Here is a 15,100-nt window from a genome sequence, read left to right on the forward strand (position 1 = left end):
CTTGTCCTCTGAAGAAAATCAACACAAATCGACTGCCAAAAAACAGCTGGTGGGGCCCAGATCTGGAAAGAATGAGGAAAAACCTCAGACATCTTTTCAACAGAGCAAAAAACACCAGACAAGAACAAGATTGGGACAACTACAAGGAAGCCCAATACAAATACAACAAACGCGTCAGAGAAAAAGACAAAACCGCGTGGCAAAAGTTTTGTACAAGCATAGAGTCGAACGACACTGCAGCCCGCATACGTAAGATTCTAGCAGACGACAACACCCGCACACTCGGCTCGCTGAGGAAAGCTGACGGAACATACACGAAGGATGACAAAGAAATAAGCGAAACGCTCATTGAAACGCATTTCCCTGGCTGTAGAATAGTAGACTCAGCAGACTGGGAACACAACCTAGGACACCATCCCACAGATGAGGATTGGGATCTTGCTAACAACACAGTCACGCGAGATAGAATCAGCTGGGCTATTGACACCTTTCACCCTTTTAAATCAGGGGGGACCGACAAAATTTTCCCTGCACTTTTACAATGGGGAAAACTTCAACTGACACCATGGCTGGAAATAATATATAAGGCCTGTATAGCATACAAATATATCCCAACAGCCTGGAGAGAAGTAAAGGTAGTCTTTCTACCAAAACCTGGAAAGAGTGACTACACTTTACCAAAGTCCTTCAGGCCTATCAGCCTTACATCATTTCTACTAAAAACACTAGAGAGACTGGTTGATCGGTATCTCAGGGATGGAACCCTAAGACATGTACCCCTACACTCACACCAACATGCTTACAGCACTGGCAAGTCAACGGAAACCGCTCTGCATTCCGTTGTTGGCAAAATTGAACATGATCTAGAAAACAAACTATCAACACTGGGTGTCTTCATTGATATTGAAGGAGCTTTCGACAAGACAACCTTTAATAGCATAGACAGGGCCTTGGGACGATACGGGGCGCCAAGAACTATACGCAGCTGGATAAAAGCATTATTAGAACTAAGAATCATACAACTAGATATCAACGGAGTCACAAAAGGCATAGTAGCGAGAGGCTGCCCTCAAGGAGGTGTCCTATCACCAATCTTGTGGAACCTAGTAGTTGACGACTTGATAAACAAACTAAACACAAGCGGATTTTACACCATTGGTTATGCTGATGATCTCACCATCTTAATCAGTGGAAAACTAGAGAACACATTATATGAAGTCATGCAACGGGCATTGCGCGTAATCGAAAGATGGTGCAATGAAAATGAACTCACCGTAAATCCAAAGAAAACAGAGATGATTCTGTTTACCAACAAAAGGAAAATAGAGCTAACCAAACCACCAACTCTGTTCAACACAAGCCTCAAACTGTCAACTGAGGTAAAATACCTTGGTGTGACTCTGGACAGCAAGCTCAGCTGGAAAAGGCATACAGAAGATAAAATTAATAAATCGCTTACGATACTAAACCAATGTAAACGCATGCTGGGGAAAAAATGGGGGCTTAAACCAAAGATAATAAAGTGGTTATACCTAGCGGTAGTAAGAAGCTCATTAACATACGCCGCTTTGATATGGTGGCCGAGAACTCTTCTTACGACCGCCCAGCAAGAACTACAGAAATTTCAACGACAAGCATGCCTCGCCATTACAGGCTGCATGAGTACCACACCAACAACAGCACTTGAAATCATACTGGGGATCCCGCCCCTACACTTACAAATCAGAGAAGAAGCAACGCTCGCAGCCTTGAGACTGAAAACCTCAGGTCTATGGAAAGAACAGAACACAAGGCACACTAAAATTCTAGTGCAAAGCATAACCAAAGAACCACGCCTGGAGTGGAAATGTGACAGAACCAGGAAACAACACATACTGGACAAACCATACAAAATATATCCAGAGATAAACATAGATACGAAGTCAACACGGGATGCAATAGAAGTGTACACCGATGGATCCAAAACAAAAACTGGCACAGGAGCAGGGGCCTACTGCCAAGAACTAAACATGAAAATAAGTCACGCACTCGGTAAGGACAACTCTGTCTTCCAAGCAGAGTGTGTAGGCATTACAACCGCAGCCATAGCAATGGCAAATCGACAGGTAAAAAACTTTAAGATTAACATTAACTCAGATAGCCAAGCTGTTCTCAAAGCTTTGGCTAAATTCTGGACAACCTCCGAACTCATACAAGACTGCCATAAGGCTCTGGAAACACTCGCCATGTCGAATGATATCACCCTACGGTGGGTCAAAGGACATGATGGGGACCAGGGAAACGAGGCAGCGGACGCATTAGCACGCAAGGCCACGACGCTGAAGGTGACAGGGCCTCAGCCTATTGTACCCATACCCTTCAGTGAGTATAAAACTTGGTTGCATGAACTAACACTTAAGGAGCATTCCCAATTATGGGCAAACGCAACTGACTGCAGGCAAGCCAAAGAGGCTTTCCCTAACATAGATATACGACAAACTAACAAACTACTCCGCCTGGACAAAGGTAAACTTAGGAAGGTGGTGGGACTCATAACAGGGCATAGCCCACTAAACAAACACCTTTTCGTTATAGGTGTTACCGACAGTCCTCTGTGCAGGGCCTGCATGGAGGTCGATGAGACGCCGACACACGTGCTCCTGGAGTGCATGGTCGTGGCAGAACAACGAGAACGCCATTTGGGTTCCCCAACCTCACTCCATGAAGTCCTCGGCAACCTGGGCGGTCTACTTGGCTTCTGGAGCGAGCTTGGATGGCTGGAGTGAAGACTTCGGCGGGGAGGGGCAACGCACGCACAACAGACGGAAACGTTTAAGTGCGGAAACCAGCCCAGAGAGAAGAAGAAGAAGAAGAAGAAGTTACGTATAGTGATACCTCCTCAAGTTCGACCTTACTTGAATGTGGAGGGTACTTTTTGTACGTCTAAGGTAATGTTTCAACTTAGGTCCGTTGTCCACCCAAGTGGTGATGGGCCTAAAAGTGTATAGCATAGCAAGCATTTTTAACGCTATCTATGAAATAATCTGGTTGGTGTGTTAAACCACATTTCAGTGCATTTCCATTTTGGTGGATACCGGGCCTAATACTTCATAATTTCTTCCACTGGGCATTATTGCACTCAATCGCATGCCTATGCATGAAAAAGCAACATGCAGTGCATTAAAAATTTACCGATAAAAAAAACAGCTATGGATTTGCTGACTTTGGTGAAAAACTCTTAATTTTTCAGGACAACTGATTGTTTTTCTTTTTTATTAGGATTTTTATTAGATATTATTAGGGATCTTTTTATCGGTATATGGAGCAGTCGAGTTTAGCTGGTAAAGTTCCAGAACTCATACAACATCATTTAGAAGCCTAAAATAAAAATAGTTATTACTTTAATGTTTTGTTTGGTTAGAAAAATAGGTTATTAGGATAAATATTAAAAGACGAAGGTTTCTAGATCCTATTATATTAACTTAAACTGGCAAAATTCAAAATTAAGATAGCACCATGGATTTAAGTTTTCTAAAGTTAAAATGAATAATAACAATGAGAGGTATTTCATAATTCTTGTATTTTCCGTTTAAGAACTTGATTTCTAAAATTACAGATAAGAAGTTTTAACAGGGTTCTCTCCGTCACTTACTCAATACAATCGTAGTTCCAATTTCATTTGAATATTAAGCAACCAAAATCGATGAAATTTTGCAGACATATTCTAGAAACTAATATCTGTGCCTGTGGTGTTTTAGATTTAACTACAGGGGCTCAAAGATTTGTATGTGAATTTTTAACACCGCGTAACTTTGAAACCGAATATTTTAACAGAAATCTGGAAAACCACAGGCATAGATATTAGTTTTTAGAATATGTCTGTAAAATTTAATGGACTTTGGTTGCTTAATATTCAAATGAAATTGGGACAACGTTTGTATGAAGCGACTGACGGAAAGACCCCTCTTAAGACTTTTAAGTATGTACATAATAATATTTGATTTTGGAACACAAATAGAAGGTAGTAAAATCATACAACAAAAACAAGTAATAAAAATACATAGTAAGTGGTAAAATAAAACTATAAAATGCTAAGGAGTGAAAGTGTCACTCACACAGAGACTTTGTGAGTGTAGTGGTAGAGAAAGTTGGTGGCTTTGGAATGCGGCTTAGAAAAACTGTGGAGTCGAATAGTTATAAATTGAAATGGTATTAAATAGATGCTTATTTAAAACGAGTAGATTTTTAAAGGAAAAAAATATGTTTGTGGAGGTATTCAACATATTATGTTCGTGAAAAATCCAAAAAATTGTTAATATTAGCTCGTTAGTACAGTTAAATCTGCTATGATAATATGTGGAAATTAAAAATTTTCAGTTATGTGGGTTTCAAATCTTTATTAGTTAACAAGTGTAAATTAAAAATTTATAACACCCCCGCCAAGTAAAGGTTACAGTAACTAGGAAAGAGCTGATAACTTTCAAACGGCTGAACCGATTTTCTTGGATTATAGCTCTCGATCAAGCCACCTTTCAAACAAAAAACCAAATTAAAATCGGTTCATTAGTTTAGGAGCTACGATGTCACAGACAGATACACAGATATACAGATCTTAACTTATAACACCCCTCTTTTTGGGTCGGGGGTTAAAAATGGCTTTTTACAGCTCCACGTCATGACGTAGGTAGAGCTATTTTAGATTTTATCGGTATGTTTTTCCATAAAATACAAATATTATAAGTATTTACAAGCCTAGGCTTGCTATATCTGGGTTCAGTTACTACTCGAACTCAAATTCAAAAAAGGCACCATTGTAAACTTTTTGTTTATTAATTCTTGAATTTGTATAATAATGTAATAGAGATTCTTAATTATTTACCTACTACTTTTTTTTAAATCACACTAATATTATAAAGGCGAAAGTTTGTATGTGTGTGTGTGTGTGTGTGTGTGTGTGTGTATGTTTGTTACTCCTTCACGCGAAAACTACTGGACGGATTTGGCTGAAATTCAGAATGGAGATAGATAATATCCTGGATTAGCACATAGGCTACTTTTTATCCCGGAAAACCAAAGAGTTCCCACGGGATTTCGAAAAACCTAAATCCACGTGGACGAAGTCGCGGGCGTCAGCTAGTATAAGATATAATTTGAAAGATGTGAGTTAATCGTATTCAGATTGAATCTTTTGATAATACAAAAATTGCGTATCATTATGATCGAGATAATTGATATTTTAATACTATTATTATTTCTTTAAGGCATATTTACACAAAATATAATGTCTAGGCACTTGTTTAGTTCTTATTAGAATCTTAAATGTGTATTGCTTACTAACTATTATGAAAAATTTATGTAGGATAAGGAAGCTCTACAGTTTTATTGTGCTAACTTACTTTCCAGTAGTGTGGGTAAGTGAAAGGCGTATACATACACGATCGTATCCATACAAAGTAAGAATGTGTGAGTGAAGATGGCGTGCCGCTCCTTTTTACTACAAAATACATTACATTGAAAACCAGTATAAAAGTGGGTTTGTGCGTCAATGGTGCTTAGTTTCTAAATTGTTACAGAACTATCATGACATGTTTTTCAGGATGAAATTATTTTAATTGATATCAATATTAATTGATGTTAATAATATTATTTCTATGTATCTATCTCTTATATTATTCCCCATTTCTTACATTATTCTATTTTAGATATTCAATCTTATTATTAGAACTTAACTTATTTGATTTATATTAATAAATGAGAGGGATGAGAATACCTAATTTAAGTAGTCTCTATCTGTTAATTATTTATTATCATATTAATAGTAATATTATAAAAAAAAGGGAAATAACAGCTATTTTCATACTTTAACTAGGTACGGTACATCTTTAATTTTATTATCACAGATAGGTATTGAAAAATTTAAATATTTTAAATGAATTAATATGAAAGCAGGTAAATTCATAGGTAGATATGTACATACTATAGAGATTGTGGTATCAATAATAAGATTTTATTTATGTCGTTGTCAGTTTAGTAGGTATAATATTAATAATATTAACATACCCTATGTTATCCTGTGCAGGAATAAGATTTTCTTGTTCATGATAGACTTTTATGAAGAGAAAAATCTCAAGATTCAAGAACTTTTAATAAAAGTGAGGGTAACTAGGTTTAATGGTAGACGAAAAAATTGAAAAGTCAAATGAACATGCATAATTTCCACTCCTCTGGATCATAAAAAATATTATTAAGTATATGATATTACTATGATATTTATCAAATAATTATGTCGCCCTTAATTTATTTTTTTACGTACTCGAAGCTTTCCAGTAAACTGGTTAAGTTAAAGACTTAGTAGGTATTAAGGTGTTTAAAAAATAATAAAATGATGTTAATAGTTCAGTCGATAACCAATATTTTTGTGCGTGTATTACTTTACTATCAACTAAGCATAGACTATTTATTATGGAAAACCTCCCCGAACACTAAGTAGTATGTACTTAGTACTAACCCGAACAGCTACTCATTGAAACTTGGTTTAAGAAAAGTTGCCAATAGATGGCGTTACTGAAAATTTTCAATACGAATGGAAGATATTTCCAATAGCTCGTCGCCATGCTTAGCCTTGTTTGCATGCTTGTTTATCTTAATTTTGTTTGTAAATGTGATTATTTTTAAAACTTTATTACTATTAACAATCGCGCACTTCCAAATATCGAGCTTTTCCGTTTTGGAAGAAAATAATCCATACTAATATTATAATAATGCAATCCATAAAATATTATAAAGTGTGTCTGTATGTCTGTCTATCTGTCTATCTATCTGTCTGTCTGTCTGTCTGTCTGCTACCTTTTCACGGCCCAACAGTGTAACCGATTCTGACAAAATTTGATACAGGGTTAGCTTATGGAAAGTATCTTGCGTCCCTGTAATCGAAATAGGCAACTATACATATATCCCGGAAAATCAAACAGTTCCCACGGGATCTATAAAAATCTAAATCCACGCGGATGAAGTCGCGGGCATCCTCTAGTTTTTGAATAAATATCAAATTGCTACGGATTTTGCAAAATAAAAAACACATTTTTTCGCTTAAATTTCTTTACTGTTATTCTTAAACTAGAAATACAGTCTTTTTTCTTCATTTAATAAATAACCTCACAATGGTTTATAAAATGACACGAATAAACCCGTAAGTGTTAAGAGTAAAAAGTCAAATAAATCTTAGAATCTAGATATAAAGCTAAAAAAAACATCAAAAAGCATGCACCATTTACAAAATATATTACTTTAAAAATCATATCGAGAACCTCCTCCATTTTTTTAAATCGTTAAAAATACATACGAAATCGTCTTGAAAAACCTAATACCCGAAATATTATTGAACAAAGGAACCTAACAATTAAGAACAATTTCTTAAAAATCCTCTAAAAAATTCCTTAAAAAATAAACTCTCATTTAGTTTACTCATTTTTCCTTATTTATACCCTGTTATTTCCAAATTGCCCTTTTAATATTATATTTTCTTAAGAATAAAAACAAAATATATTGTCGTCGTTAAAACACCTTTTGATGTTAAATAAATAATTAATTTATATACAAAAGCAACAGAATGATTATTAAAAAAACACTAGTGTATAAGTTAAGGAAAACGTGATTTTTATTTATTAATATTTGCACCATAAAATTCAGCTTTCTTTTTACTTAATTAAAAAGAATTAAAGCTTAAAATGCACTTAATATTATTTTATAAATAATATTATACTAAATCTAAATTATAGATATTTTTGATATATTAAACTACGAATATATTAAAAATATCTAGTATCAAAGATCACTGGAAATTCTTGTGCCATTTTCACACCGACCAAAGTATGTTTCTTGCATTATTTTCGCTTAATGCTTGTAAAATAAAAGTATTCACATTATCAAGCATTGCTCGTTTCAAAATCGACAGTTATCGTAATTTTATTATGGCCTACATCAAAACTTCTAATTCTACACACTACAAAAATCTCATAGTTGTTCTGCACAAACCTCGCTTAAAATTGTTAAAATAAAACCGACTTCAAAATTTGACTACATTCAAAATTATCTTTATATTTTGTGCAAGATAATGAGTTCGACTTTTTTATATTTTGTCTCTTTAGGATTATTGCGATTTTCTTTAAAAATATAAATTAAAGCTTCTGCCAGAGGAAAATCAGAAGCGCCCAAGTTGATATTCATCATTTTGTAAGGTTCCCAACGCTTGCCTACGGAACCCTATTACTAAGCAACCGCTATCCGTCCATCTGTCCATCCGTCTGTCTGTCCGTCCATCTGCCCGTCTGTTTATCTGCGGGCTGTAACTCATAAACCGTAATAGGTAGTGAGTTAAAATATTCACAGAATTATGGGACGCGTCCGTAAGCCGCGGCTGATAGGCACAGTCATCGAAGTCGGAAACAAATAGGACGCGGCTGACGTACGCGGCTGATGGACGCGGCTGTATAGCTCACAGACACAATATTGAACTTAGTATTTTCTAGTTTTATGTTTAGTTGATAAATTGTATGAATTGTATTTTTTTTGTGATTTTGTTGAGCTGAATTAACTTTTATTTATTTATTAGTATCTGGATAATACATAGTACAATGAACTGTGCAAACTTTCGGACGTAAGTTGCAAATGTAACCTTGAGCGTTCGGACGTCCGAAAGACATTTCGCAAGCCACGTTCCTTCTGTAGCTTTGAAGTCGGTTCAATTCGCCTACATGTTAGAGTAACCTAAAAACACTGACACTAGCATTTACGAAGGTATTTGTGCTTTATAGGCTAGATCGTTCGCATCCTGTGCATTTACTGATCTCGCGTAGGGGTAGGAAGCTGCTTGTGCGGACGGGGATGTCCACTGCTGGGGTGCCGTTGGGAATGCGGAATTCTGGCGAAAAGAAAACATAGGTTTATCATTATGATCAACCCATTTCCGCCCCACTACTGAGTACGGGTCTCCTCTCAGAATGTGAAGGGTTTAGGTCATAGTCTGCCACGCTGGCCCAATGCGGATTGGCAGACTTCACACACCTTTGAACATGGAAAACTCTCAGGCATGCAGGTTTCCTCACGATGTTAATACTACAATAAGTTTATACTACAATAGTTAATTTAGGTTGGCAAAAATCCCGTGGGAACTCAAAAAGTAGCAAGTCTATCTCTTTACATTTTGTCAAAATACAAGATAAAATTAAACAGCCCTAACACCCGACTACTACCCGCGAACTGTCGATAGATAGCGATAAATATAGTAAAATGGATATTCTGTCGCTCAGCGTATCTTAATATTGTGCTATGAACCCAGAATTTTTTCCTGTTTCATTTAATATCACTCAATAGCAAAAAAAAAATGTTTAGAGACCCCATTTTTTGGATCAATTTTTTTTCGTATAAAATGTAGGCTACATCACCTGGAGCATAAACGAATCGATTGACACCTCATTCATCAAAATCGACCCAGTAGTTTAGGCGCTACGGTGGAACACACATAAATGCAAACCTACATACATATCTACTGCGGTCTGTTCTCGAATAGACTTATGTCCAGCAGTAGATGCAAAATGATGATGATGATGAGCATTCACATCACACCTTGCTGTTGAAACCTTCACCTTGTTAATATAGTGGGACGATTTCTAGAAGATGACGGTCAGATGCTGGATGAGGAAGGCAGAGAGAGTATGAGATAGTGGCCCGTTCTCGGAAATACCTATGTCCAGCAGTGGATGCAAACTGATGATGATGATGATTATCATACCTTGCTTATACTGTTGAAACCTTCTCCACTGAAGTACTTGTGCACTCCCAAAGCGGTTGCCGCGAGGAATGCGAGCTTGGCCACCACCAGAGCCTTGGTGACCAGGAGTGTGAGAGCACCGAACAGCAGACCGACCACTGCCACCACCTTCACTCCGATACCAGCAAGGAGCGGTGCGTATTTCTTGATTTTACCCCGTGCTGAAATTTGACAGACTATCTAGTATCTTTTAACAATTTTTACAGTAGTGATGTGGTCTTGTAAATGGAACTCATGGCCAAAGAGTGAACCTCCTGAAATCTTAAACACAGATACAGGCACAATTCTATCACACTAGAATATCTTAGTAATAAATAAAGAGTAACCGCCGAGTTTGTTGATGGTTCTTTTAGGTGGGAAAGGCATTCTGAAAACTATACGATTTTTTTTTTGTTTCCATTTTGATAGTCATAATTAGATTATTTATGAGAATTTTAATTTTGTCATGACCTCTAAAACTCTAAAGTCAATAAGTAGGTACCTAGTCAAAATTATGTGGCGGCGTTTTCTCAAATTCCTGACAGCTTACATTTTAAAGGAAGACCCTAAATATAATTAAATACCTAATGTTTTACGGCTAAACGCGCCTCAATGAATTTATCATGGCCAGAAATCAGTCATCTATACAAAATAGCTGACATTTGTAATATGTCGTGTAATTGAACGATTCTGCTTTCTAAAACCAAATAAGTAACTACAATTTCCAAGTAATATACAATTGTATTCGTGTATGAATTAATCGAACATAGTCACCAAAGATATCATATTTAGAATAATTATTTATAGTTTCTTTTTCACCACGCAACATGTGAAACGATTCTAATTAATTATCTAATTTGTTGCATTGTTTCGTTTTGTCTTACTTATCTCACGTAATGGGTTAATGACAGTTGTAATTGTATCATTTTAGTTCACTCTGATCTCAGTCTGTATCTACTTTATCCACGGTGAGAAGTTAGTTATACCGTTCTATACGTTATGTGATTTTTCAAACTTAGCGGATGTCATGATATCTATCTGCTGGCCAAATTGCTCTATGTTAATTTGAGCTGTGCGTTAAAAGTTCAGTCGGTCAGTTAATCAAGTCACCTTTTGATTTTTATATTTGGATGTAATCTGTTGGAAATCAAAATCCATACTTAATATTATAAATGCGAAAGTGTGTCTATCTGTCTGTCTGCTACGTTATCACAGCCCAACCGCTAAACCAATTTTAATATTTCAGACTTGGGATACATCCAGGACATAGGCTACTTTTTATCCCGGAAAATCATAAAGTTCCTACAGGGTTTAAATAAATCGAAATCCACGCGCGCGAAGCCGCGGGCATCCCCTAGTAAAAGATAAAATAATAATCATAGCCGCACCATAGTTAATTTTCAAGGCAAAGAGTGCTAAAAGAAAGAACTATAATAACTCGAAACACGTGGGTAGCCTTGACCCATTGCGCGCTACGTAACAGCAGTGATAACAGTGTCATGTATGATGCAACGCAATGTAAGAGGACATCGAACTTTATGCGCTTTCATTCTACGTTCAATGCATCTCGCGTGGCTACCACACGTTAGTGGCTTGAAAATTCGAAATTATTGTATTCTCATAATAATCACTAATATCACTACTGTGCTACTACGCTAAAAAAACTCGAAAAACCTCTAAAACCATCTTCGCATTATTGCCTTTCTAATGAAACCGGTTTAGGGCACCTCGATTGGATGGTTTCAAAGTCTATGACGGAAACAAAAACATTTTTTGTGTTTTATATAATACTAGCGACGCGCCCGGCTTTACACTGGTAGCTTATTACAATTTTTGTAAGGGTCACTTAAATTTTTGAAAATAAAATAGCCTCTGTTACTGAAGAATAATGTAGCTTTCTACTGGTGAAAGAATTTTCAAAATCGGTTCAGTAATTCCAGAGATTACCCCCTAAATCAAACTTCGCCAGTGGTCCAATATGAGTATAAGGTCACTGTCTAGGGCAGCGGTGAACAAAATTGATTACCAACTTCCGATAACAGATGGCACTAGAACAAGAATTAGTTACCTTCTTCAAACGTCCTTGCAGCTTCTTTCAGTTCGCCAGGTTCAAAGTTCACTTTTAGTTTTTCTTCCCCTGACGCATCTCTGTAACAAAAAATAAAAAAAAACCTCGGTAAATATTGTAACGAAACATATTTTTCAAATGGAGAACCATGACTTTTCTTTTTAAAATGTATACTAATAAATAAAATTGGAGTGTCCGTCTGAAATTTCGAAATAACTACCTCATATTAAGCTCATATGGATATTTGAACGATACCATAACTGAATCACACCTGTCTGTCTGTCTGTCTGCCTGTCTGTTTGAACGAGCTTATCTTCGGAACGGCTAAACCGATTTTGACAGGATTTTCACTGACAAGTAGAGGATTGACCAGTTATACCAGACCAGAGATAAAAAGTTGCCTATGTCAATTACAGAGACACAAGCTACCTCGGTACTAAATTTTTATACAAATCGGTTAAGCGGATGGGTTTTTGGGAATCCCGTGGGAACTTTCCGGTATGAAACCTATATCCGTCCCCGGGATGTAAGCTAACCCTGTACCGAATTTCGTCAGAATCGGTTAAACTGTTGGGCCGTGAAAAGGTAGCATAGATACATACAGACGGACACACTTTCGCATTTATAATATTAAGTATGGATAATGTCAGTGGAATTCCACAGCACAAAGGCATGTTTGTAGGAATGCTCTAAGTACAATTACTGTCACCCTTTAGAGCAATCCAGTGTGACGGGACCATTGTTGTGTAGTTTTCTCCAAAACGCGTCAGAGCATGAAAGTCTTACATGTCCCGTAGGTGTCTTACTATGGGTTACCTTATAGAGCAAAGCCACATACAAAATGTCAAGTTTCTAGTCCCAGTGTCACAATGCACGATAGCTATTGAACTGGTCACCTGATGTTAAGTGATTACCGCCACCCATGAACACTTGCTGTAACAGAGGAACCGCCGATGTGTTGCCGGCCATATTTTTAACCCCCGACCCAAAAAGAGGGGTGTAATAAGTTTGACGTGTGTATCTGTGTATCTGTGTATCTGTCTGTGGCATCGTAGCGCCTAAACGAATGAACCGATTTTAATTTAGTTTTTTTTTGTTTGAAAGGTGGCTTGATCGAGAGTGTTCTTAGCTATCATCCAAGAAAATTGGTTCAGCCGTTTGAAAGTTATCAGCTTTTTTCTAGTTACTGTAACCTTCACTTGTCGGGGGTGTTATAAATTTTTAATTTACACTTGTTAAATATTATATACCAAAGGAGCGCTGGTAGGCTTTTTAGGCATGGCTCTCTTAACGATACGATCAAAAGGGCTCTTGCTACCATAGACGTTCCTGCACCCATAAAGCTGGTTGGGATGGCAAGAGACCTGATGGATTGACGCTGGTTCCCTGGAAACGGGGACGGGTGCTGATGTGGTACGCAACGTGCGTTGACACTTTGTCATATCAGGGAGACAGCATCAAGACCGGGAGCCGCAGCAGAAATGGCTGAAAACGGCCAGCGGCGCGAGTATGCCTCTCTTATCGAGAGTTACATTTTTGTTCCGTTTGCCGTGGAGACCCTGGGGTCATGGGCCAAAATTTACGAGACATTTCACCGCGTTTAATAGCCTCATCGGGTGACAGAAGGGCTGGCTCATTTTTTGCGCAACGGATCAGCCTGGCTGTCCAGCGCGGACAATGCGGAAAATGCAGCCATTATTCTTGGCACCACGCGGGCATGATTTGTATAGTCATTAGATAAGGCTAGCTTTAAGTTTTATTGTAATATTTTCAATAAAAAAATATTATATTGATATTAAATCTTTGATTTCACGTCACCCCCAGGTATTGAGGATCAAACCGAGAGCTCCATCAATCTAGTTTAGTGCCAGTGTTTCAAGCAAGAGGTTGATAGGTCAAGCAGAAAATAATCTCTTTAGTGTATAATAGCTTATTAACTGTATGTGTGTATCTGTCTGTGGCATCGTAGCGCCTAAACTAATGAACCGATTTTAATTTAGTTTTTTTTTTTGTTAGAAGTAGAGATTAGTAGAGCTAGAATTATCAGTATTTGTACTGAAAAACGTTTTAATCTAAAAAAACATAAGGTATTACATGGTTAGCTTTGTAAGTAGTTATTATTATAATAATTAAAGAAGTAATTATTGTTAGTAATAGTATACCAAAAGTAAAGACTAAGGTGGGTAAATCTTTAACTCATTTTGATACAGATAATACATACAGTATTAATACATAGAATACAGTAATAAATTAATACACCTATTACCTCTGAAACATTTTTAACCCCCGACCCAAAAAGAGGGGTGTTATAAGTTTGACGTGTGTATCTGTGTATCTGTGTATCTGTCTGTGGCATTGTAGCGCCTAAACGAATGAACCAATTTTAATTTAGTTTTTTTTGTTTGAAATGTGGCTTGATCGAGAGTGTTCTTAGCTATAATCTAAAAAAATCGGTTCAGCCGTTTAAGAGTTATCAGCTCTTTTCTAGTTTTCTTGTAGAAAAGAAGGTTAGATAACCGTTAGGTTCATAATATTATGTCAATAGACAAATGTCAAGCTGTCAAGATGGACGTTGCCTAAATACATAATTATTTATTTGAAAATGATGTTTTGGAAAACTCAAATACTTTGGATCGTCGGGGGTGTTATAAATTTTTAATTTACACTTGTAAACTAATCATAATAATATTCGCAATTACCTACCTTAGATATGTCTGAGAAAAATGAACCGACTTATAACTTAGAAAGAAAACAGACTCACTTTTCAATAGCAACCCCAGAGAAGATCTCGATTTTGTTATCATCGAGAGGTCCAGCGGCTGCTATGCAAACCACCACCGCGATAACCAGGAACGCACAAAGCACTTTCATTTTCGAAAAAAAAGATAGTTCGAAATTTAAAATTAGATCCTTTCAGATCGGTGGTTTGGGATCAAGTAAGATGCGTTCGGGATAGAACGCTTTTATATAGGTGGTATTTTGTAACGTCTGAAGATGAGTGCTATAAAACGTCTTGATACTTGACGGTTGGAGATGATTTGTGAGGCTCAAGGATTTATGTATTGAGGTGGTAAATGATATAAATAGAGTATTATTATATGTATTTAGCGCCTGTGACTTAGGTATATAGTGTAAATCATCATATGATTATGTGTAATTCTGTAGGTGATTCCAATAAAATAATATAAATGAGCAAAGTTATAAATTATATTGATTAAAAACTTTTAATTGGTTTTAGGAAATTA

General features: G+C 36.6%; 1 protein-coding gene across 1 annotated transcript; it reads right to left on the bottom strand.

Moving 5' to 3' along the window:
- Positions 1–8,592: 8,592 nt before the first annotated feature.
- On the bottom strand, positions 8,593–14,769 carry LOC123877575. The gene is made up of 4 exons (XM_045924392.1): positions 14,617–14,769; positions 11,856–11,935; positions 9,770–9,969; positions 8,593–8,899 (listed from the first exon to the last, which is right to left on the bottom strand). Exons 1-4 carry the CDS (start codon positions 14,724–14,726, stop codon positions 8,768–8,770), a joined length of 522 nt encoding a protein of 173 aa, XP_045780348.1. The 5' UTR covers positions 14,727–14,769; the 3' UTR covers positions 8,593–8,767.
- Between the last annotated feature and the right edge of the window lie 331 nt (positions 14,770–15,100).

The sequence above is a fragment of the Maniola jurtina genome, chromosome 24 (assembly GCF_905333055.1).
Source record: "Maniola jurtina chromosome 24, ilManJurt1.1, whole genome shotgun sequence".
NCBI classification, from domain to species: Eukaryota; Metazoa; Arthropoda; class Insecta; order Lepidoptera; family Nymphalidae; genus Maniola; species Maniola jurtina.

Excerpts from the sequence above, each read along its gene's own strand:
- LOC123877575 (XM_045924392.1), bottom strand. The coding sequence starts at position 14,726 with ATGAAAGTGCTTTGTGCGTTCCTGGTTATCGCGGTGGTGGTTTGCATA. Across the intron at positions 9,970-11,855 it reads TGCAAGGACGTTTGAAGAAG|CACGGGGTAAAATCAAGAAA; the intron begins GTAACTAATTCT and ends GTCAAATTTCAG. Across the intron at positions 8,900-9,769 it reads GTTTCAACAGTATAAGCAAG|AATTCCGCATTCCCAACGGC; the intron begins GTATGATAATCA and ends TCTTTTCGCCAG.